This window comes from Poecilia reticulata, chromosome 6 (genome assembly GCF_904066995.2).
Source record: "Poecilia reticulata chromosome 6, P_reticulata-male-v2, whole genome shotgun sequence".
Classification (NCBI taxonomy): domain Eukaryota; kingdom Metazoa; phylum Chordata; class Actinopteri; order Cyprinodontiformes; family Poeciliidae; genus Poecilia; species Poecilia reticulata.
Genome location: NC_088835.1, coordinates 849503 through 872500, shown reverse-complemented (window position 1 = coordinate 872500; position 22998 = coordinate 849503). Strand labels below are relative to the sequence as shown.

The 22998-nt window shown below is 40.2% G+C and overlaps 2 protein-coding genes across 4 annotated transcripts in view; one reads left to right on the top strand and one right to left on the bottom strand.

Moving 5' to 3' along the window:
* LOC103465677 (retinal guanylyl cyclase 2-like) overlaps nucleotides 1-8808 on the bottom strand; it is a 25041-nt gene extending 16233 nt beyond the window's left edge. For both annotated transcript variants that reach the window (XM_081607593.1, XM_081607594.1), the window contains exons 1-8: nucleotides 8700-8808; nucleotides 8447-8561; nucleotides 7039-7285; nucleotides 6248-6478; nucleotides 5557-5712; nucleotides 5133-5275; nucleotides 4614-4769; nucleotides 3681-3830 (exon numbers count right to left, since the gene is read on the bottom strand). In XM_081607593.1, the coding sequence (XP_081463719.1) occupies nucleotides 3681-3830; nucleotides 4614-4769; nucleotides 5133-5275; nucleotides 5557-5712; nucleotides 6248-6478; nucleotides 7039-7276 (1074 nt within the window). In that variant the 5' untranslated portion in view covers nucleotides 7277-7285; nucleotides 8447-8561; nucleotides 8700-8808. The remainder of the gene's footprint in view (nucleotides 1-3680; nucleotides 3831-4613; nucleotides 4770-5132; nucleotides 5276-5556; nucleotides 5713-6247; nucleotides 6479-7038; nucleotides 7286-8446; nucleotides 8562-8699) is intronic.
* A 520-nt stretch (nucleotides 8809-9328) lies between these two features.
* Nucleotides 9329-22876, top strand: dld (deltaD). 2 transcript variants are annotated; one of them, XM_008410661.3, is made up of 14 exons: nucleotides 9329-9478; nucleotides 10657-10732; nucleotides 12841-12920; nucleotides 13054-13122; nucleotides 16650-16719; nucleotides 17182-17282; nucleotides 17391-17534; nucleotides 17633-17734; nucleotides 17837-18027; nucleotides 18102-18272; nucleotides 19318-19507; nucleotides 19799-19936; nucleotides 20525-20614; nucleotides 22224-22876. In XM_008410661.3, the coding sequence occupies exons 1-14, from the start codon at nucleotides 9440-9442 to the stop codon at nucleotides 22287-22289; spliced, it is 1527 nt and encodes a 508-aa protein (XP_008408883.1). In that variant the 5' UTR covers nucleotides 9329-9439; the 3' UTR covers nucleotides 22290-22876. The 2 variants fall into 2 exon arrangements, with proteins under 2 accessions (XP_008408883.1, XP_081463716.1); XM_081607590.1 differs by lacking the exon at nucleotides 9329-9478 and adding an exon at nucleotides 9509-9616.
* The last annotated feature ends 122 nt before the right edge of the window (nucleotides 22877-22998 follow it).

Below are 22998 nucleotides of genomic sequence, written 5' to 3'. Positions count from 1 at the left end.
TCCATCCATCCATCCATCCATCCATCCATCCATCCATCCATCCATCCATCCATTTTCTTCCGCTTCATCCGGGGTCGGGTCGTGGGGGCAGCAGCTTCAGAAGGGAGACCCAGACTTCCCTCTCCCCAGCCACTTCTTCCAGCTCCTCCGGGGGAACCCCAAGGCGTTCCCAGGCCAGTCGAGAGACATAGTCCCTCCAGCGTGTCCTGAGTCTTCCCCGAGGCCTCCTCCCGGTGGGACGTGCCGGGAACACCTCACCATGGAGGCGTCCAGGAGGCATCCTTACCAGATGCCCGAGCAACCTCAACTGGCTCCTCTCGACGTGGAGGAGCAGCGGCTCTACTCTGAGTCCCTCCCGGAGCTTCTCACCCTATCTCTAAGGGAGAGCCCAGCCACCCTACGGAGGAAACCCATTTCGGCCGCTTGTATCCGTGATCTTGTTCTTTCGGTCATGACCCAAAGCTCATAACCGTTTCACGGCAGACGCCGCGCCAATCCGCCTGTCGATCTCCCGCTCCCTTCTTCCCTCATTCGTGAACAAGATCCCCAGATACTTAAACTCCTCCACTTGAAGCAGGACGACCCCCCTGACCCGGAGAAGGCACTCTACCCTTTTCCGGCTCAAGACCATGGCCTCGGATTTGGAGGCACTGAGCCTCATCACGGCCGCTTCACACTCGGTTGCAAACCGCTCCAGCGAGAGCTGCAGTTCACGATCTGATGAAGCCAACAGGACCATCGGCAAAAAGCAGAGATGCGATCCTAAGGCCACCAAAATGGATCCTCTCAACACCTTGGTTGCTCCTAGAAATTCTGTCCATGAAAGTAATTAACAGAATCGGTGACAAAGGGCAGCCTTGACGGAGTCCAACTCTCACCGGAAACGAGCCCGTCTTAGTGCCGGCAATGTGGACCAGACTCTGACACCGGTCATACAGGGACCTGACAGCCCGTATCAAAGGGCCCGGTACCCCATACTCCCGGAAAACCCTCCACAAGGCCCCCCTAGGGACACGGTCGAACGCCTTCTCCAAGTCCACAAAACACATGTAGACTGGTTGGGCGAACTCCCATGCACCCTCCAGGACCCTGCTGAGGGTGTAGAGCTGGTCCAGTGTTCCACGACCAGGACGAAAACCACACTGCTCTTCCTGAATCCGAGGTTCGACTGTTCGACGGACCCTCCTCTCCAGGACCCTGAATAGACCTTACCAGGGAGGCTTAAGAGTGTGACCCCCCTGTAATTGGAGCACACCCTCCGGTCCCCCTTTTTAAACAGGGGGACCACCACCCCAGTCTGCCAATCCAGGGGAACTGCCCCCAATGTCCATGCAATATTACAGAGTCGCGTGAGCCAACACAACCCTACAACATCCAGAGCCTTAAGGAACTCCGGGCGGATCTCATCCACCCCCGGGGCCCTGCCACCACGGAGCTTTTTGACCACCTCGGCAATCTCGTCCCCAGAGATTGGAGAGCCCAACCCAGAGTCCCCAGGCTCTGCTTCCTCAACAGAAGGCATGTTGGTGGGATTGAGGAGGTCTTCGAAGTATTCCGCCCACCGGCCCACAACGTCCCGAGCTGAGGTCAGCAGCACACCATCCCCACTATAAACAGTGTTGGTGCTGCACTGCTTCCCCCTCCTGAGACGCCGGATGGTGGACCAGAATCTCCTCAAAGCTGTACGGAAGTGTTTCTCCATGGCGTCTCCAAACTCCTCCCACGCCCGAGTATTTGCCTCACCGACCACCCGAGCCACATGCCGCTTCGCCCGCCGGTACCCATCAGCTGCTTCCAGAGCCCCACAGGCCAAAAAGCCCCGATAGGACTCCTTCTTCAGCTTGACAGCATCCCTCACCGAAGGTGTCCACCAACGGGTTCGAGGGTTGTCGCCGCGACAGGCACCAACAACCTTGCAGCCGCAGCTCCGATAAGCCGCCTTGGCAATGGAGGCACGGAACATGGTTCACACAGACTCCATATCCCCCACCTCCACTGGGACGTGTTCGAAGTTCTGCTGGAGATGGGAGTTAAAGCTCCGTCTCACAGGGTCTCCGCCAGACGTTCCCAGCAGACCCTCACTACACGTTTGGGCCTGCCAGGTCTGACCGGCTTCCTCCCCCACCACCGGAGCCAACTCACCACCAGGTAGTGGTCAGTGGACAGCTCTGCACCCTCTTTTCACCTGAGTGTCCAAGACATATGGCCGCAGATCCGATGAAACGATGACAAAATCGATCATCGAACTGTGGCCTAGGATGTCCTGGTGCCAAGTGCACACATGGACACCCTTATGCCTGAACATGGTGTTCGTGATGGACAATCCGTGACGAGCACAGAAGTCCAACAACAGAACACCACTCGAGTTCAGATCGGGGGGGCCGTTCCTCCCAACCACGCCCCTCCAGGTCTCAATGTCATTGCCCACGTGAGCGTTGAAGTCCCCCAGTAGAACAAGGGAGTCCCCAGGAGGGGCACTTTCCAGTACCCCCTCTAAGGACTCCAAGAAGGGTGGGTAATCTGAACTGTTGTTCGGCCCGTAAACACAGACAACAGTCAGAACCCATTCCCCCACCTCCCTCCCTACGGAGGGAGGCTACCCTCTCGTTCACCGGGGTAAACCCCAACGTACAGGCACCAAGATGGGGGGCAACAAGTATGCCCACTCCCGCCCGGTGCCTCTCACCGTGGGCAACTCCAGAGTGGAAGTACGTCCAGCCCCTCTCAAGGAGACTGGTTCCAGAACCAGAGCCATGTGTCGAGGTGAGGCCGACTATTTCTAGCCGGAACCTCTCAGCCTCGCACACTAGCTCTGGTTCCTTCCCCACCAGAGAGGTGATGTTCCACGTCCCAAGAGCCAGCTTCTGCAGCCGAGCATCAGACCGCCAGGGTCCCCTCCCTCGGCTGCCACCCGTAACACACTGCACCCGACCCCTTTGGCCCCTCTGACAGGTTGTGAGCCCAGTGGAAGGGGGACCCATGTCTCCTCTTCGGGCTGAGCCCGGCCGGGCTCCGTGGGTAAAAGCCCAGCCACCAGGCGCTCGCCATCGTGCCCCACCTCCAGGCCTGGCTCCAGAGTGGGGCCCCGGTGACCCGCGTCTGGGTGAGGAAATGCCAGATCCAAAGTTGTTGTGCATCATAAGGGGTCTTCAGGCTGCACTTTGTCTGGTTCCTCACCTAGGACCTGTCTGCCTTGGGTGACCTTACCAGGGGCATAAAGGCCCAGACAGCATAACTCCTAGGATCATTGGGACACTCAAACCCCTCCACCACGATAAGTTGGTAGCCCAAGGAGAGGTAGTTACATTTCCGTTTTGCTTATTTTTACCTTGTTACTAATAATGAATTTGATGTGAGGGAGTAGTAATAGAGTAAGAATTTATACTTTTACAAACTAGATCCAATATAACCAATATAACTGTTCAGCTTCTAATAAAAGGGTCAGTATTGGAATTCTGAGAATAAGATGTTCATATTTTCTTCCTCTCATTGCTTTCATGAAATTAAGAATGTATGCTCCCTGGTACAGAAAGTTCATCCTTCAGCCAGATTTCAGACAAATAAATGATGTATTACATTTAATGAGACATGATATAGTTTATATTGATGCTACCCATGCACTGTGTCCAGGCTTCAGTGAAAACATTCACTACAACAAGTCACTTATTCATGTTTCTGACCTGGTTGAAGCCCTGGAAGTCAAAGCCTCCATCTGAGCTGAAGAGCTGATTTCCTGTCACCCAGTGTCCTCCACCCGCCTGCCGACGCTCTTCCACGGTTTTAGCGACAAAGTAGACCATATTAAAGACGGTCCCAAACAGTGGAGACACCTATGAAGAAAATCAGGGGAAAAAGCATTAAAATGTCAAAAAAAAGAAAGACATGATACACACTTCTATGGAGAGTGATTATGAAGGATTCTACTGAAACAGAGTCACAACAAGTGTACAACTGTTAAATGGAGTAGCACTTATGCCAGGGGTGTCCAAACTGTTAGCATCCCTAAGATAAATGTCCCCAGGGGCCAAAATTAGCTTTTTCTCTCCCATCAAAAAAGCTAAAATAATATATTTGTGAATAATTTCTCCATGATCTGCTCCACAATCATTTCAACAAGTTCAAATTAAATGAAACCAACATTATTGGCCTTAACATTTGCATTTAACTTATCAACTATTATTATTTTCTAATTTGTTGGCCTGTAAAAATGTTTTTAGTTCATTTCCAGCAAGAGAAATGAGAAATTTCTTTTCAAACCTTCGCTGTGTGTCCCTGTGTAAAACCTTGCTGGATGTTTGTGGCATGACTTTGCATAAGATAAAATCTAAAAAAAAAAAAAGAAAGAAAAATTCTATGTGTTGTATGTTTTCCATTTAAGTTGCCATGGAAATCTCATCCTAAGAAAAATGACAAAAAGGTTCCATCTGCATCGGCTCCACACGTTGAACCAAACAGGGAAGCAGATAAAATGCAGCAGCGCAACGCAAGTCAATCACAAAACTGAAGCTGAAAAAAAACATTTGCAGCACCTTTGTGATGAACCTTGTCCTGCTTACTCCCATGTCTTTTACACTCGTCATCACTTCATTTGTTGCACTTTATTATTTCTTCACCTCTGTGGCAGAGATTGCGGAGCGGATCTCTCTGGAGATCTGAGCCTGGCGAAAGGTCTCATAGAAACTCTCATCAGAAGCCATGGTAACGGTCAGCACGGCGCTGTAGGCATGACGCAGCTGGGTGTTGTTGGTCAGCAGAGGGAATGTTGTGTCCTGATGGAACAAATAAGAGATATTATTTATCAAAACTTTGAATCAAAAAGATTTTCACAAATAGTATAAAAGTTAAACAGGTCTATTTTAAAGTTGTTATAGTTTTTTTGTTTGTTTTAGTAGCTTAGTTCAACAGCAGCTTACTGTGAAAATCAAAATGAACATTTATTGTGATTGTTTTTATGGCATTTTATTTGTATAACTACTTGTAATCGTTATAACCTATGCTGCCTGTTGACCAGGACTCCTTTGAAGAATTGATTTTGAATCTCAGTTGGACTTTCCTAGTTAAATAAGGTAAAACAATAACAATAATAATAAATCATCTAGGTTTATTAGAGTTGGATTAAACAGTTGTTTCACCTGGTAAGGCATGGCGTACAGCAGGGCATCATACGGGATGAAGATGTAACCGTCAGCGATCATCCCCATGTCTAGAGCCTCCAGCAGGAGTTCCCTCTGATGCTCTCCACCAATCAGGACGGAACTCATACACATGATGATCACTTAACAGAAAAAAAACTTCATTAGCTAACTTGATTCCACGTCAAGGCAAATACGTCTAATGACAGCTGAAAATAATAAACTATTTGTTGGTCAAATCTTTTCATGAAAGTGTTGAATTTAAAATCTGAGACAAAATCCTGTCTCACTGGGAAGAGAAGGAGATTATTTGAATCAGATTTGTAATTCAACAGTTGAGCAAAGTTATGTTTGGCATTTTTAAATAAGGCTATTTGAAGTTTATTTGCCAGTACTAGGATGAGATTCGAGTCTTACAGCTGACCTTTGACTTTGTCGGACTGCCTGATCTCATTCAGCGCCTCCCTAGCCCAGCTTTTGTTCTTTGTTTCCATGGAAACCACAGGAGCAATTGGCAAGCCCACAGCTCGGAGCGCAGAGGCTACTTCTTCTCCAGTGCTTTCCCAGAGATCAGTTGGGGCTGAGAATGAAAAAAAAAGAGAGAAGAAATCTCTTTTGTTAATTTAATGTTCAGTGTCCTCATTTTTAAGTGAGAGGGTGTTTGTCAAAAAAAAATAAAAAATTATAGTCAACCAAAAATAGAAAACAAATAACATCTAGCAATTATTTAAATAAAAATTGAAGCCCAGTTAGAGGCCAGGTAATAATAACTTTTGATCGGTAATACAGGATTGTATGAAGGAAGTGAAGATAGTTGATCTCGTGAATTCTGGGAGTTATAAACCACGCCCCTTTTGACCCACAATCTCTGTTGCATGCTCTGAAAATACACAGGGCGCATAATATTCACAGATCAATATGAAGGTAATAATTTGACCCATAAGGGGAAGGTGATATCATGGTTGTGTGTTTTGGGACAGAGCCTGAACCCAGTTGTTTGGAAATCCCATCCAGATCTGAGGTCAGTTCCTTAGTAAGAACTGTGAGCTACACTTCAATTTGCAAAGTCCATTTTAATGACTTGAGGCCTATGTGGTATGAAATGACTTCCTCACCTGAAAGGACTGCAACGTGAGCCCAGCGGAAGAATCTGAGGACAGTTTTGAGGACTTTAATAGGAGGCGTTATCGGGGGCAGGTTCAGCCAGTCATCATCCAGACAGCCTGGAGAAGCCAGGCCTGCCTCCCAGTGCTGGGTGAATAAGGACGCTGCAGGGCAGAGGGTCGGGTTGAAAGGTCCGATGTAAGCATGACCGTAACCCTCCATTTCCCCCAACTCAGTCAACGCTGACAGGAGACAAGTTTCACAGGTTTTGTTAAGATATGATGGAGTTAAAAAAAACACCACATTTCACATTTTTCTAAACAATGTGAAAATTCACATTGTTTAGAAAAATCAAGACATTTTCAGATTTGCACTGTTCTTAATTTCAACCTTAAAATGTGACTTTAACAGTGTGCGAGCGCGTTCCTTCGCTATCTCACCGTAGGAACGACCCTAATATTAGGGCCAGAAAAAAATAGTAAATTTCCGTCAAATAACTCAGAAATTTTTAGATTATTCTCAGAAATTTTCTGAAACAAAAACATGGAAATTTCTGAGTTTGAAAAGTTTTTTTTTCCTCAAAAATTTCACAGATTAATCTAAAAATTTTGTAGTTTTTTTCTAGCAAATTTTTGAATTTTCAAACTCAGAAATTTCCTCTTTTTTTGTAAAAAGAAAATTCTGACATATTCTGGTGGAAATTTACTCCACTTGTTTTATCTACTATGGCCCTAATACGCTGCTGTACATTTCCACATAGCTGTTGCAGATACAAAATTTCTGCGGTATTTGGTTGCCACACCTTTGGAAACAGAGCAGTCCTCGTTGAGCAGTTTCACATCGTACCAGTATCCTCTGCTCATGTAGCTGTCACTTCTTAGCCGTGATAATGCTAGGTTAGCTGCAGCTACTGGCATTGCTCTGGAGAACAGGGGGTCACAGGACCAGGGGCCAACCAGGGCCAGTTTAAAAGTTGCTGCCCCCACATCGTTGATATAAAGCAACCAGAGAAACAGTCCAAGCCAGGAGACAATCTGCATCTTGGTGATCTGTAAAACATACATGCAGATATGATGGTTTTACTTTGATATAACTCATAAGAGATTGATTAATACTTTAGCTGGCTTAGTCTTTAAGGGTAGACCTTTTTTTTTTTAACTGAGTGTAATCTTTTCCTGTTTTCCTGATTTTATTTCCATTTTTAAATGCCATAATTTTAAAACAGATAACTCGTCACATCATTATATAGGTTTTTCCTCTTTCAAATTCAGATCTTTAGCTACATTTCTTGCCTTTTAAGTATATTATATTTCAGGGCATTCTTACACAATTCTTCCACAGTTTTGTACCCTTTGTCCTGTCCTGACAGAACAGCAGATTTCTTGCTGATGGATCGGTAGAAAAACCCTTTGCTTGGAAAAAAAAGTAAGTAGTGGAATAAGTCAAACAATGATTCACTTTGAAGAAAAGTTTTTCTGGTTTTAATGCATGCTTTTGGGAAGATTTGGCCCATTGGGTTAGGACTGGATACGTATTCTCTATAATATTAACCCTTTTGAGTATATTATTAAACCTAGAAGCAGCATTTGGATAACTGTGAAATTAGGAAGTGGTTAAGAAAAATACGGCAGCCCATCTAACAAAGTTTACAGGAGTTTTCAGGGATAGGAAGGGTCAACTGACTTTTTCAACCCTGGAATATTCTGGTGTGGTTTCTGTTACATTAGGTAGGAAGGAAGTGAACTTTCATGTATGATACATTAATTTTATTAATGGGAATTTACTGTGTAGCTTGGTTAAACACACTAAAGTTATCTGAAATCAAAGCCAAATATTTTGCAAAAGGCAGTCTGTTGAATCGCTACTTATGTACTTATTAGTTAATATCAAGAAACTAATATGTTACATTAATATTTGTGACTGATTTTTGCGTAAACAAGATGAATGTAGTTTTCATTGATGCTACCAGGAGTGGTTAAAATTAGGTAATTAACAGAAAATATTTCTTTACTGATTGTTTTTCCAAGATTATGTCAAGTATTGGTGTTGCTAACTTCATGAAATTGCATTGTGGAAGCAGAACATCACAAAGAATGCAGTGCGTCTTCACAGTATAGAAATATGGTTGGGATTGATACATTTCACACCTTTATCTCTAACACAGAACCCGTCTCCTTCCCGAGCGGAATGATGGTCCATTGTGTTCTTACCTGAAGAGAACCAGAATTGTGGAGGTTGATGTTTTTCTGCTTCTCATATGTTGGTTGATTTCTTTAGATTTTCACATATCTCATTTCTATAAAACATCTGCTCCATTTACCTGAACTGTGAATCAGAAGTGCAGAAACGCATTGCATCATTAGGCTTTTCTAAATGCTTACCAAATTTAATAAACATGTCTACAAACAATTTTTTAAAAAGTTTTTAATTCAATGTGCTAAAGTGCAAGGAGAAAAATTTTACCTTTGTCTTAGAGTTTCATTTGTCCAGAGAAACGTTCGGCTTCACTCAACAGTCTGTGAAAGACGAAGAAGAACACAGCAGAGGGCTGCAGCTGAAATCCTGAGAAGATTTACTTTAATCCTATTAAAAGCTCAAAAACGTTCAAGACGGTTAGTGTGAGATCAGAGGTTGTGTTGTGTGCTTCTATGTGAATTTGTCTTTGCATATGCCACTGTTCCTTATTAGTACAAAAGAGCAGCAATTACATTCAATATCCATTATTGCAAATGGAATTTGTGTAATACAGGCCAGAATCCTCTATAAAACTCTGAAGGAAAACCATTTGGTCCTTCCCTTTATGCATTTGTTGAAGAACATCATGAATCTACAGTGTCCCGTTAAACAGGTCACTCAAGGGCTAAAAATCTGACAAGATTTAAAAAAAATTCTTGTCAGAATCAGATGGATAAATACCAACTTAAAACTGATTTTAATTATTTAATTAATTATTTATTGTTTGTGGGGTTTTTTGTTGTTATTATTACTGGGCTTGGTATTTATCTTAGAGAACGGTATACATTTGAGTTTACATCTGTGATTGTGAAGCCTTCCTGAGCCGCACTCCGATCCAAAGGGTGGCAGTAATTCAACCTGGTAGTCGTTTGCCAACGTCCTTAGAAAGAAGAAGAATTTCATAAGTCCTTCCTTGCTCGGCTAACCTTCTTGTAGGTTACTTCCTCTCTGTCAGGGACACAGACAAAATGCAGAGCTGTACACAGCTTTACCGTTCTCTCGCCACGGTAAGGAAAAGCGTGGTTTCTATTAGAATGTTCACCAAGCGACTGCTGCAGCACGCGGACTTATAAAGGAGGCATTTGTTTGGACTAGCGGCCTGAGGAGGTTAGCTGCTCTGCTAACAGACTTCCTCCGGTAAAGTGGTGTGTACAACTCACACTGCCATCGGAAAGATTTAATATTCTGGAAGTTTGGTAATACGTTATATAACATAATATCGGCATTCTTGCAGACTGTGGCTTGTTTTCATGCAAGATTGACATGTAAAATAACAGCTAACCAGGCTACTATTTTTATTTGCGAGTTTGTTTTCCCCCCCTGCAACTGTTTTGAAATGTACACAGTACCAGTATGAATGCTTACTATGTCATTGTTGCTCACCTCCCATTCAATACTGTTCACATCAATCTAGCAAGATAAATGAATGACCTTCATAGTTACGTACCAATTATCCTTTCTTCCAAAGCATAAACTTTGAGGACACCCCCAGTAACAGATGCCATGATAAAGACATAATCTTTGTATACTTTGTCAGAGGTTATTAAAGTTAGCCTGATGAATGAATATTAATAAACGTACCCCATTTGTGGTTTGCTGTCTTGTAATATAATGTGAAAAACCTGCGACCTAATATTCTGGACTATTCATCAGTTTATTTTGCTAATTAAACTTTTTATTTTTACAATTGCGGTGTAATCATACCTTTTAAATTACAAAACGAGACAAGGTATCGACGACAATTTTGGCTATGCTGGTTCTGTCTTCTCTTTACAACTTAGTCCTAACTTTATTATGTTGAGTTTTGAATGTTGACTTATAATGTAATGTGTAATTTAGATAAGTTCTATTAATAAACAGTCGTCTTAAAGCTAAACAGTTTAACGGTGATTGCAGCTGCTGATGGGCAGTGAAGTTTGGTCTCAACTAGCCCTTTATTTTGAAGGACAGTTTCGTTCAGACTTCAGTGTACATTTTATTTGTTGTTTTATTTACTTATTGTGGATATTTAAAATGTCTTCAGGTTCTGGTGTTAAATGTTCATAACATAAAGTTGAAGTTTATGTTATGAAGGGGGTGTACTTGCATCACTATGCCATTACCATTATATTGCTTGAAAATGGTCTCAAAACAACAATATACTCATTTAAGGTGTTTTTAACCTTTAGTTTGATTTTCTCAACAGCGAAGTCACCATCTCCCCTTCAAGCTCCATGGAGCCACAGCTTTGTCTGTCAGAACATATGCCGATAAAGCAGAAAGTAAGTTCGTTTGGCCATTTTTAGTTAACAAAAGGTCTTTGAGACACATGACTGTTGGAGATGCACTAAGCAGAGACCTGTGGTCAGGTCCAGCCAGTGGTTTTTGAAAGCTTCCATCTGCTGGTTTTTAGCCAATTCTAAATTTCTTTTAGATCTTTAATGTGCTTCATTACAAATATTTTTCCTAGCCTTGGGCCATGAGGCATCACTAACTAAGATACGAGCTCACATCCAGTATGTGAAGCTTTCTATAAAACTGGATTTTACTACCATTCTAATGCAAAGATAAGATGATCGAGGAGCTGCCTGTTTAACAGATCTTTATCACCTTATTTGACAGTAAAGCAAGTGGAATAAAAGTCTTGGTCAAATAAAAATAAATCTATTTTCGCCATGTGTACAACTTTAAGTGACGTAAAACGACGTGTCAGGCCCAATTAGGCCTGCCGCAATAAATAAATTAATCGTATAATAAATAAAAACAAAACTCAACAATTATCGTTTTTCTCTTTTCTCTCTTTCTCCAAAGAACTGGAAGATAAAGTCTTTAATCTGGTGCTTTGGTCTCAACCAGTTCTTTTTTTAAGGACAATTTAGTTCATAATTCAGTTGTTTTATTTATTTTGGATATTCAAAATGTCTTCCATTTCCACTGTTAAATATTCATTAGAATTGAAAGTTTATTGATCTTTGAGAATGTGTTCATACTAGAGGTGTGCCGATCGATCGGTCACCGATCATAATCGGGCCGATTTTCGTGAAAAAGTGCATAATCGGTGATCGGCGATCATTGGCTCTTGTTGCGGATACCGATCACCTGCATCTCATTTCGCAGCCTGTCTGTGCAGCTGGTCTCTTTCCTTCACACTGCGCAAACGCGCAGCAACAAATCCTAAGCGATGTGGAACTATAACACATTGAGTGAATGGGGACGTTTTCGTGTTGCGGCGGAAAATTGAAGCACGTCAAAATGCACAACACAACGAAGCAAATACGACATAAAAACAATGACATACTTGACAGAGTTTGGCTACATCGAGGCTCACTGCAGTAAAAAAGACATACGGAGGATCAGATAGCAGGTAAAGCAGCGCACAGCTACAAACACTCACCCGGATTAGCATGACGGTCAGAAAGCTAAACAAATAACCCGCAAAATTATTTCAGTCTTCGAGGTGCAAGACGCACGTCTTACATCGCACCTCGTATGGTTCTGCTCTCGCTGTTGAACCGCTGCTACGCGCTACAGGGTAGCCAGTGACTTACACCAAACCTCTGTTTAAAGCTGCAGCATCTAACTTAAAAAAATGCATTTTACATACGTATTAAAACTTTCGCTGTCCTAACATGATAATCTCTAAAAAAAAAAAAAAAATCGATTTCCTCCCTGTTCTGCATAATTACTCCACTCAGTCAGAAACAGCCACTCAGAACTAGCAGTAATCAGCTAGCCGCCATGCTAACAGGAAGTTTTCATTCAGTAACTCTGGATTGTTTATTGTAATGGATCCTGTATTTGCCTTTGAATGTTAAGTTTATAATTGAATTTTTTTGGCAATGTTGAGAGGTTTTATTTTGGCTCTTTGCATTATTTAGCCTCTTCAGAGCCTTCATATGTAATCAGTCTGTTAAAGATAGTATTACTATAGCAGTACAATTTGCACAATGCCTGTTTTGTTTAGTTTTCTTCTTGGAAAAAAAAGTTTTTGTCTAAATTAAGGTGAATTCATGATTCCTTTTTCCACATAATGTAACCGGTAGTGTTTATGATAAAAATAAATAAATAATAATAATAATAATTATGTGATCGGTATCGGCGATCAGCCCTCATGGGTGATCGGTATCGGTATCGGCAGGAAAAAACCTGATCAGCACATCTCTAGTTCATACATCATTGTGTCATTACCTTTAAATTACTTGAAAATGGTCTCAAAACATTATTATTGTTTAATCACAATAACTTCCAAAACAATTTACTGTCCAGAAAATTGAGTTGTCTTACAGGCTTAGACCCAACTGAGACGTTCTATTTTAACGTACTAATGAAACATTTCCTTTATTCTTTCTATTCTGCTGGGAGTAAATGTTCCTTCATTTGCTGTGTGCAGTTGATGCAGACGTCACCGTGGTTGGCTCTGGTCCAGGCGGTTACGTCGCAGCCATCAAAGCAGCACAGCTTGGCTTCAAGGTGAGCAGGCTCCTGGACTAGTTAGTGGTTAATAAAATCTCTTATCACCTAGAGCAAGTAGATGTTTTGGTTGAAGATGTGAATAAATGGATTTTTTCTCTTTGTTCTAAAAGCTTTTTGATTCCTTCGACAGACGGTGTGTGTGGAGAAGAACACCACATTGGGCGGCACGTGTCTTAATGTTGGCTGCATCCCCTCAAAGGTAACAAACAATTCTCTTCCAGATCGATCACTTGAGCTTAAAATTGTCAATATAATTCCCAATATTCTGAATGCAAATATAATACAGAACTGGAAAGAAATGGAACAAAGGGCCTGTTTCAGTCCACGTTCATTTTAACTCGAATAAAAATGACATTTTAATCAGCGTCATTTTTTTAATGGACAAAAACTTGACTACCATGAAATTAAATAGAAGGTAAATTAGGAAGATGAACTGTTATGATTATGAAAGACTGACTTAATCATGTACCAATAAAAAAAATGAAATAAAATTTAATCAGATCTAATCTATGTAAAAAAAAAGCATCTGGCTTCAGATTGTAGTTCCATTCCTTCAGTGAAATGAAGAAAGTGTAGATTACATACAGAGCAGAATATTTTATTCCAACGTGGGTCAACCTGGGATAACAGCAGAGCTAGAGAGACTTTTAAAAGGACATGATATGAAACATATTTACCGTTACCATGGTGATGTGATCATTCTGTTATATTCCTCACAGAAAACCTCAAAACATTTCTGTAACATATTAGTGGAATGAAGCTGAGTACAGCAAACTGACAGACTGTTTATGGTCTGCTGTTGAAATGATCATCTGATCTGGAGTGTAAATAAAACAGATTGTATGTTTCAAGAAAACAGGAATAACTGTACACACCATTTCCATCATGGAGAAGAAGTTGAGGTGATGGACTGTGGATATTTTCGTTTTCATACGGAGATGCAACATTAAAGCTCTTTAAAAAAAGAGCTTTAATGCAGCAGGCAATAGAAACTTTAGGTCCTTCAAAAGCTGTGTTTCCATTGTTTTTTTTAATGCACATTTTGAAGTATCGCTATACATTTGAAATGACTTGCAAAAAGTCCCCTTTCAAAAACAAGGGGAAAAAAAGTACAAAAATAGGGTAGAATTTTCTTAAAATAAGAAAAATTATTTGCCAACAGAACAAGAAAATTTATCTTGTCAAGATTTTCCAAAACATGAAAAAATATCTAACCAAGATGAACCTACAAATATCTTAAAATTTGTGTATTTTCACTTAAAACAAGCCAATTTTATTCATATGAGTAAGATATATTATCTTATTTTAAGAAAAATAATCTCAAGTAAAGAAAATGTTACTTGACATCGAATTTCTTGAAATCAGCATATATACCTAAAACTAGTTTACTTTTATTGTTGCATAGGATTAAAATATATATTTTGCCATAGCTTTACTCAAGGTTCTTATGCTAAAGCAAAAATCCAAAAATTGATCCTGTCAATGCTGGAACAAGAGATGTTATTGGCTTGCTGAAATGAAGACATGAGTTCAATTTCTTTTAACATCTTTATTACGTTTAAGTTTCACATAAACACAATAAAACATGACTACTGGTCAGAATTTTAAGTCTGGATGGGCATCTGACTCTGAAACAGTCCTGTAAAATGACAGAACAATGAAGATCTGACACATCTGCTGCACTCATAAGATGCCCTAAGAGTCAAGCAACCAAATTGTCCAAAGCAAAAAAAAAAACCTTGGGATTAGATGTCAACAATAGGAGCTTCCTCCGCAATGAACTTCTTCCAATCAGCCATAGCCTTTTATATGTGAAGTCTTGCCTCAGTTATGGACGGCATAAGACATCTGTCAGCAGCACAGAGAGGAGTGGCCACACACACTAATGCTGAAAGGTGTAGTAACTGTGATGTACATCACACTATCAGTCCTCCTTTCAGAAGATCAGGGCAGGCATGGTTCCTATGACCAGTAGAAAGTTGGTTTCACGATCATCACAGAGCTGAAAAGTGGTCTTGTTTGATTGAAGTTGTTGGGTCATCTGCTAATTGGAGCACAGACAGAAAAACAATCACAAAACGAACCACGTTTTAGGGACTAATCAGTGTAATGATGAATCAGTATCATAAATTTCTTACCTCAAGAATATGAAGGACGCCGTCACTTGCAATTTCCAAAGTTTCTTGTAGATGGTGCAATACGTGATTGGAGACTTGTCTGGCATAGGCTTCACCATGACAACAGTTTGGTTTACTTGAAAAATAAAACAAGTTATTTTAGTTCATGTGCTCAATTACAATATTACATGAATTCAAGATGGCAAGAAAGTCATTTTAATTAAATCAAACTACTACTTAAATTCACCAATCAGAAGTAGTTTTTAAAATATCCTGCTAACAGTGTGGAATATCTAACCTAGGCTTTTAGACTCATTGCATTTAAGTTTTTAAATTACAGCACATCAAACACCCTCAAAGTTAGTGAAATACTAGGCGGAATTGCCCTTTAACAATTTCCCGAATCAGAAGCTACGAATGAGAAGCCACCTTAGCTAAGTTAAAAAACGGAAGCTACCAAGAACTCGGGTCGATATTATTTTTAAGCCATTAAAATAATTGTATGATGTCATAAAAGGGGTGACAAACATGATAAATAAAATATTGTTCAAACTAATATTAGTAAAGTGAGAATTTGAAATATAAACTAAAAATTAAAATATTTATTATGACATTGAGCTAATCAATGTTGTTGATTCTAATCTCATTGTGTGGAATACCAGCCATTTCAAATCACACATCAATAGAAATGTCATGACATGTCAGTAAGAGGTCCCACATCTTGCATCAAGATCAGATTAAGGTCCATAGCAGATGAAAACGTGCCAAGAATGATCTTGATATATAAACTGATATTGTCTCTGAAATTGTTGTGTTAAATGTTAATCGTTTAAACATTGAATTATAATTTCCAGTACACTCTGCCAACTTATACAAGAGTATAAGTTTATGTTTTTTTTTATTTTTCATTGACAATAACACAAAGGGTTCTATTTGGACATTGTCTGTTTTAATTATCCAAAGACATTTCATTAAGTAAGTGATTTCTCTTTTTGTGCTTGAAATAAGACAATTTTACTTGCATAAAATAAGTTCTAGACTTGAAGTTTGATTGGTAAATATTGATATTCTAGATTATAGCACATATTTACTCATAATAAGTAATATTTTCTTGATATCAAGCTTTTATATCTTACTGAGATTAATAAGTACAAAAACACTTAAAATAAGAAAAATATTCTAAGATAAACCCCTCTTGGTGAGAAAAAATTATCTTGTCAGAAAGAAAAGAAAAATCTCCTAAATTTAAGATATTTAATCTTACTAAGATTTCAGTTTTTGCACTTGTTTGAGGTGGTTTTTAGCTTTTCTGAACACTTCTATTTATAATGGGTCTAGCTGTAGTGTATATATTACATTTTTTTATTGACACAATAATAAAGACTCTTTATTTCCCATCATCTTGTATGCATGTATATTTTACATTTCTTCACATTGAGAACAGTGGAATTGAATACAAATTTCTTGCTGAATGCACAAACTAATCAGACTGGTTCGTCTGATTAGATACATTTAGATATATTTTATAATTTGATGCCACATAAATTAGCTAAGGTGTATTGAATCAATAGTTTTTTTTCTAATTGTGTTTCTGTTTTTGTTTCTTTAGGCTCTGTTAAACAACTCCCACTTGTACAAGATGGCACACGGCAAAGACTTTGAAAGCAGAGGCATTGAAAGTAAGCTGAATGTAAATAGAGATGAAAATAATATACACTTGTAAATCTGAATGTATCCATACATTCAGATTTACAAGTAATCAATGCTTTTTATCATTATTTTTTTCATCTTCATTTTGCGGTGTGTCGTGATCGTGGCTGAAAGCAGCATGTCAGAAAGATTAGGAGCTTCTTAAAGAAACAGAGGCCAATTTCTAGGTGTGAAATTGCAAAGTCAAATTTCTTTCAAGTCATTTGTATATCGATAATTTTCATAACAACTGAAGGTAACATAGTTACTTGATTGTGGTATAAAATGTCACTGTGTGTCTGGAAAATGCATGATACCACCCCCATAAAAATATACTGTTAATAAACTGTTATACTGTCTCAGTCGAATTCATATTCTAAATTTTTGGATATGGCTGTAACGACCTCATGCACACAGACGAGCTCAGCTGTCTCTCATCGTCTCTCTGTCAGTCTCTGGAATCTCGTTAAACCTGGAGAAGATGATGGCTCAGAAGAGTGGTGCAGTCAAAGCCCTGACTGGAGGAATTGCACATCTGTTCAAACAGAACAAAGTCAGTCTGACTTCATGTTGCTTTACTTGTCATTTTAAAAGCTCAGATATATTTTTTTTACAACTTGATTTCTTTCTTTATTCTGTTTTTTTCCTTTACTCTTCTCAGGTAACCCATGTTAATGGTTTTGGTAAAATAACCGGTAAAAATCAGGTGACTGCCACGGCAGCAGACGGCTCCCAGCAGGTTATCAACACTAAGAACATCCTAATCGCCACAGGGTCAGAGGTCACCCCCTTCCCTGGCATCCAGGTACCATCTTAACTCTAATCCACTTTCACTTATTTATAGCTGCAAGGAGCTTTTAAAGTTTCTTATTCTTACTAAAAGCAATTATTGTGTTTTATTAGATTGATGAGGAGTCCATCGTGTCATCAACTGGAGCTCTGTCCCTAAACAAAGTGCCAGAGGAACTGATTGTCATCGGAGCCGGAGTTATAGGAGTGGAGCTGGTTAGCAGTACTTCAGGCTGATATGCATTTCCTGCCTCAAGTTCAGCTGTTTTCTTATTTTGTTTGCTTGTTTTTCTCACCAACATGTACATTCTGCTGCAGGGCTCTGTGTGGCAGCGACTGGGTTCCACGGTGACAGCAGTGGAGTTCCTGGGCCACGTGGGTGGCATGGGCATCGACATGGAGATCTCCAAGAACTTCCAGCGCATCCTGCAGAAGCAGGGCCTCAAGTTCAAGCTGAGCACCAAAGTCCTGGGGGCCACCAAGAGGCCTGACGGCAAGATAGACGTGGCGTGAGTTGGCGAGGAGAAGAAGAACACGCTTCTAGAGTCGGACGGTTTGTAACCGTGAGGGTTTGACATTGCAGAGTGGAGGCGGCGGCTGGCGGGAAGAACGAGACGCTGACATGTGACGTTCTGCTCGTCTGCATCGGCAGAAGGCCATTCACCCAGAACCTGGGTCTGGACAGCGTCGGCATCGAGTTGGACAACAGAGGTCGCATACCAGTCAACAACCGCTTCCAGACCAAAGTACACGGGTATGACCCTTCACCTGCTGATGTACCGAACCTCACCCGCAGCTGCCTTTGTCCAGGAATCAGTAAAGGAGAGCTGGGGTGGACCAGTGTCCAGTACATGACAGGACCAACACACACAAGCAACATTTCATGCACTTAATCATATTAGAGTTTAGAATTAATAGAAAGTATTTTGAACTTCTAAGATCAGTGTTGGATTGGTCAGCCTTACCTTTAATTTCAGGCTAAAATAATATTTGAACAATTCATGAAATTTTATGAATTTATTTTGACCTGTATTCTGGTGAACATCTGGTTCAGACCAACAGTATTTATTTTGCACCAATAAAAAAATTTGGGCCAATATTAATACTGCTTTTATGACCGATAATTACAGACATTTTATATATTACCGTAAATATATTCATGGGGACTCGATAAAAATTTGAGTTAATTTGAGTGTCTGTAATTAATTAATTAATTGCGTTTTAATCAAACTATTAACACAATAAGCAATATTTTCAATTCAAAAGCTCTTATCAGCTAAATTATTGAATGAATAGACATATTAACTCAATGACAAAGATATTTATTGTTTTTAATCTGTTATTTAGGTTATTCAGCCATCAGATTGTTTAAAGGTCCTGCTCTATCCATTCAGCATTCAGGTGTTTCAGGAACTCCTGATCATTCATGGGACGTCTGTCGAAATGTGAACTGTGTGTGTTAGCATTAGCATCGCGGATGTCTGTGCTGCTGCTACATGTTTAGCATTGAGATGCTATTTTAGGCTTGAATACCTTCACTAACAGGCTAACTCCTTTTAGCACAACTTAAACATAACATTCTTTTACTGCATCCAAACAGATAATAAAAAAAAAAATTAAACTGCAGTGAGCCAAGACAAGCAGCTTAGTACTCTGTCACTGTTGGCTTTGTTTATATTCAGTGTAAATAAATAAGTTTGCTAAAAGAATGCATGCAGTTATGAAACCCTAGACGGTTCTGAATATTTTTCTTTGCCAACCCCTCCTCCCCTTCCCTCCTCACCTGTTTCTCCCATTAGCATTTATGCAATCGGTGATGTGATCGCAGGGCCGATGTTGGCCCACAAGGCTGAGGACGAGGGCATCATCTGCATCGAAGGCATGGCTGGTGGAGCAGTGCACATAGACTACAACTGTGTTCCCTCCGTCATCTACACCCACCCTGAGGTGGCCTGGGTGGGGAAGACAGAAGAGCAGGTTAAACAGGAGGTCAGAATCCCATCATGCTCCAGCTTCACGTTTGGTTCATTTACATTTTCGGCAGAGTTGGGAAAATGTTCTGAGCCACACAGGAGGTTTTGGGATAAACATTCTATACATTTTAAAAACCATACCGATGATAGATGAGTTAATAATGAATGTGTTTGGTGTCAGAAATCACAGCAAAGGACACATCTGGGTAAATAGTTCATCAGACAAAAATGCTAATTAGCACTAGCATGTTTTCAGTTTGTCAAACGACTGATATTCAATCATAAATCTGTCTCTTTTTTCCCCCAGGGTGTCCCATATAAAGTTGGCAAGTTTCCTTTTGCCGCCAACAGCCGAGCCAAGACTAACGCAGACACCGACGGCATGGTGAAGATTCTGAGTCACAAGGAGACGGATCGGATGCTTGGAGCACACATCCTGGGAACGGTGAGAGTTGAGAACAGTTCACACTGAGTCTTTTATCTCAGACTCTTTAGTCTGAGATAAAAAACCCCAGACATTCAGGATCAGTGTTTCTTTATCGTATCACTGTAATCTGAACTAGGGATAGGCAATTATAATGTCTTAATTTAACCTGATTAATTTCTTATCATAATAATAATTTTGATTTATTGTTGTCACGATAAATTCCAGTTAATGATGTTTAAAAAAATAAATAAATAAACTGTCTGTATTACCGAGATAAACTATTTTCTCCACCATTTGTTCAAAGAAAGCGTCAATACATTTAAAAATATGATTAAATGCAGTTACTAATTGCAGTTTAATGACAAACTACACTCCTTTGTGTGTGAAGATGTATATGTTACAAAATGAGAAAGTTTTTCAAGAACAGTAATTGTTTTTGTGGGACTACAATTGCTGTGGCACAGAGCCGGTACAGTTACATAACAAAGGAGTAATAAATAGTTCTTATCGTCACTTCTATCGTAATCAAAACAACACTGCAAAATATCATGATAAAACTGTAGCTGTCCTCTCCTGGTCTGATGACATGGTTGTGTTTTGATGCAGGGAGCTGGAGAGATGGTCAATGAAGCTGCTCTGGCCATGGAGTACGGGGCTTCCTGTGAGGACGTCGCTCGCGTCTGCCACGCACATCCAGTACGTTTTCTTCTCCATGCTCACTTTAACTCCAGGGAAACCTGCAGGCATACAGACCAATAAGAATAATGGTTTACACATTCATTTAAATTTATTTAAAATTTTCAAAATTCATGGAAAATTACTTTGTATTTTAAGACGTAGTGTTGTTCCTCATCGAAGACATACCACCTATGACTGGTTGCTAACGGCATCACGAGGAGCGTTGACGTGCTGACAGCAGAGTGTCGGAAAGAGCTTCTTAAAGAGACAGGCCCAATTTCAAGGCATCAAATTACAAAGTCAATTTTCTTTTTAAGTTATGTTTGATATATGCAGCATTTTTATAACAACTGAAGATAACTTATTTGATTTTGCCTTAATTTAAAATGACACTATGTGGCTAGAAAAATACACAATACCGCCCCTTTAAGGATAGAACAATTGCCGGCTTTATTGCATAACTTGACAAAATTTCTTATGCCAACTGTCACTGGTTTAAAGTTATTTTTCAAAATATATTTGACAAGGCGGTAGGGAAGTTTGGGTTTGTTCTGTTACCCATTAGAACATCCACCAAGATTCAACAGAAGATATGAGTATATATAGAGATAAATATCATGAAATAAATTTTGACAGTTTCACTAGCATAATTCGGTGCATTGAGTAAGAAAGTGAAGATGTTTTTTAAAGCAAGAAGGTTAGCAGAAGGAACTGAGGGAAGCTGGTGAGGCCTAAGTTGTGGCAAACTGGCTAAAACTGATGCTATTTAATCCGCTGGCCTTCCTTACAAAACTGGTTACTAACTGTGATTAGAAGCTGAAGTTCATCAGACTTGCTGCAGAAGTTGATATCAAACTAATTCAACAATTCAAAGGTATTTATTACTAAACTAAAACATGTATTCCTTCACTCATGTTTGTTATTCTGGCCCTCTGTAGCTGTGTCTCCATTATACATATGTGCCAATCTTTGTCTATATTCTGCTAATGTTGAAAAAACACAATTTTACAATTGAAGCATTTCCAGCAGATGAGAAATTAAATTAAAGTCAGAGATGCATTAGCTTGAGTCATTAAAAATCATGACAGGGACATATATTAACAGTTATGATATATATTTATAATTCATGGTGCTAGTGCTCATCATCTATCAGCTAATCAGAGGAGACGTCAGTGTCTCATTCAGACGTTGGAGCAACAAGCCCCGCCTACTTAGGAGCGGCTACAGATGAGGCGTTTGGGGAAATTGTAGTTGGCGATCTTACAGAAGAGCTATGGATTCAACATGTTGGAGTGAAACAACTTTTTCTGAACTGTGTGATGCTGTGAGAAAAAAACCAAAAACAATCCATCATCCTTCAACAGCTTCTGCTGTCTCTGTCGTTTTCTCCAGTGGTAACATCCTGCTGTTGACCACGTGACTTGTGTGATGTGACAAATGTGTTTTGCTATGGCTAAAAAACCACCTCATCCTAACCCAGTTTCTTTTTAAAAAAAAATTGGTTTCCATTAAGCGAATATAGTTTTGTAATTTTAATGTGCACAGTTTTATAGTTAATGGAAATGCAGCTGCAGTTGTATTTTTACCTGCTGCTCATCGTCCTGCCTGTTCTGCCCTCGTTCTGCAGACAGTGTCGGAGGCTTTCAGAGAAGCCAACCTGGCGGCGTCCTTCGGAAAAGCCATCAACTTTTGAGGCTGCGGCGGCCGTGGCGCTGATGCTGGAGAAACGGGACGCGTACCGTCTGCATCGAGACTTTCACTGACTTAAGCCACCTGTGATCCTGTGTCCATCACGACGGGATAATTACAATTAGTTTCATGTTATTTAAGTGTTCCAAAAAGAATATTAAAATGGGTGAGACTTGTGTGAGACTCTGCTTTGTTTTCAGCACGTACTTTAAAGTTGCCATGGGGATATTTTCTTCACCCATCTGTGGAACAGAGAGATAGATGATATTCTGAGATGACTGTGTTGTCTTCTAACTGAAGGAAAGGATGCTTGTTGTTTTTTTGTTTTTTTTCTTGTGTGAAAGGTTTAGTTGGGAGCTGAAGTTAGGATTAATATGGAAGTCTCTCAGCTCTGTTTGCACCCATTCCCTACATGTAAACAACACATTTTTAAATACATGTTGACTTCTCTGCAACTCTGCTATTGATTTCCTCCTTTGAGGTCATTATCGACTCCATTTAAAACGGGAACTATTGGAGAGGCCTTTCCTGATTCAGTTAGTTGACTGATTGCTCCATTCATCCAAGCCAATAAATCTAGTTCCATAAATATTTATGTGGTGCTGTCTTCATTCAGGGCTGTAAAAGTTTGAAATGTACTGAATTCATCTCAACAGATTGCACTCAAACACAGGAGAAGGTTGTTTTTGCTCTTCCTGCTCGCATCGTGGTAT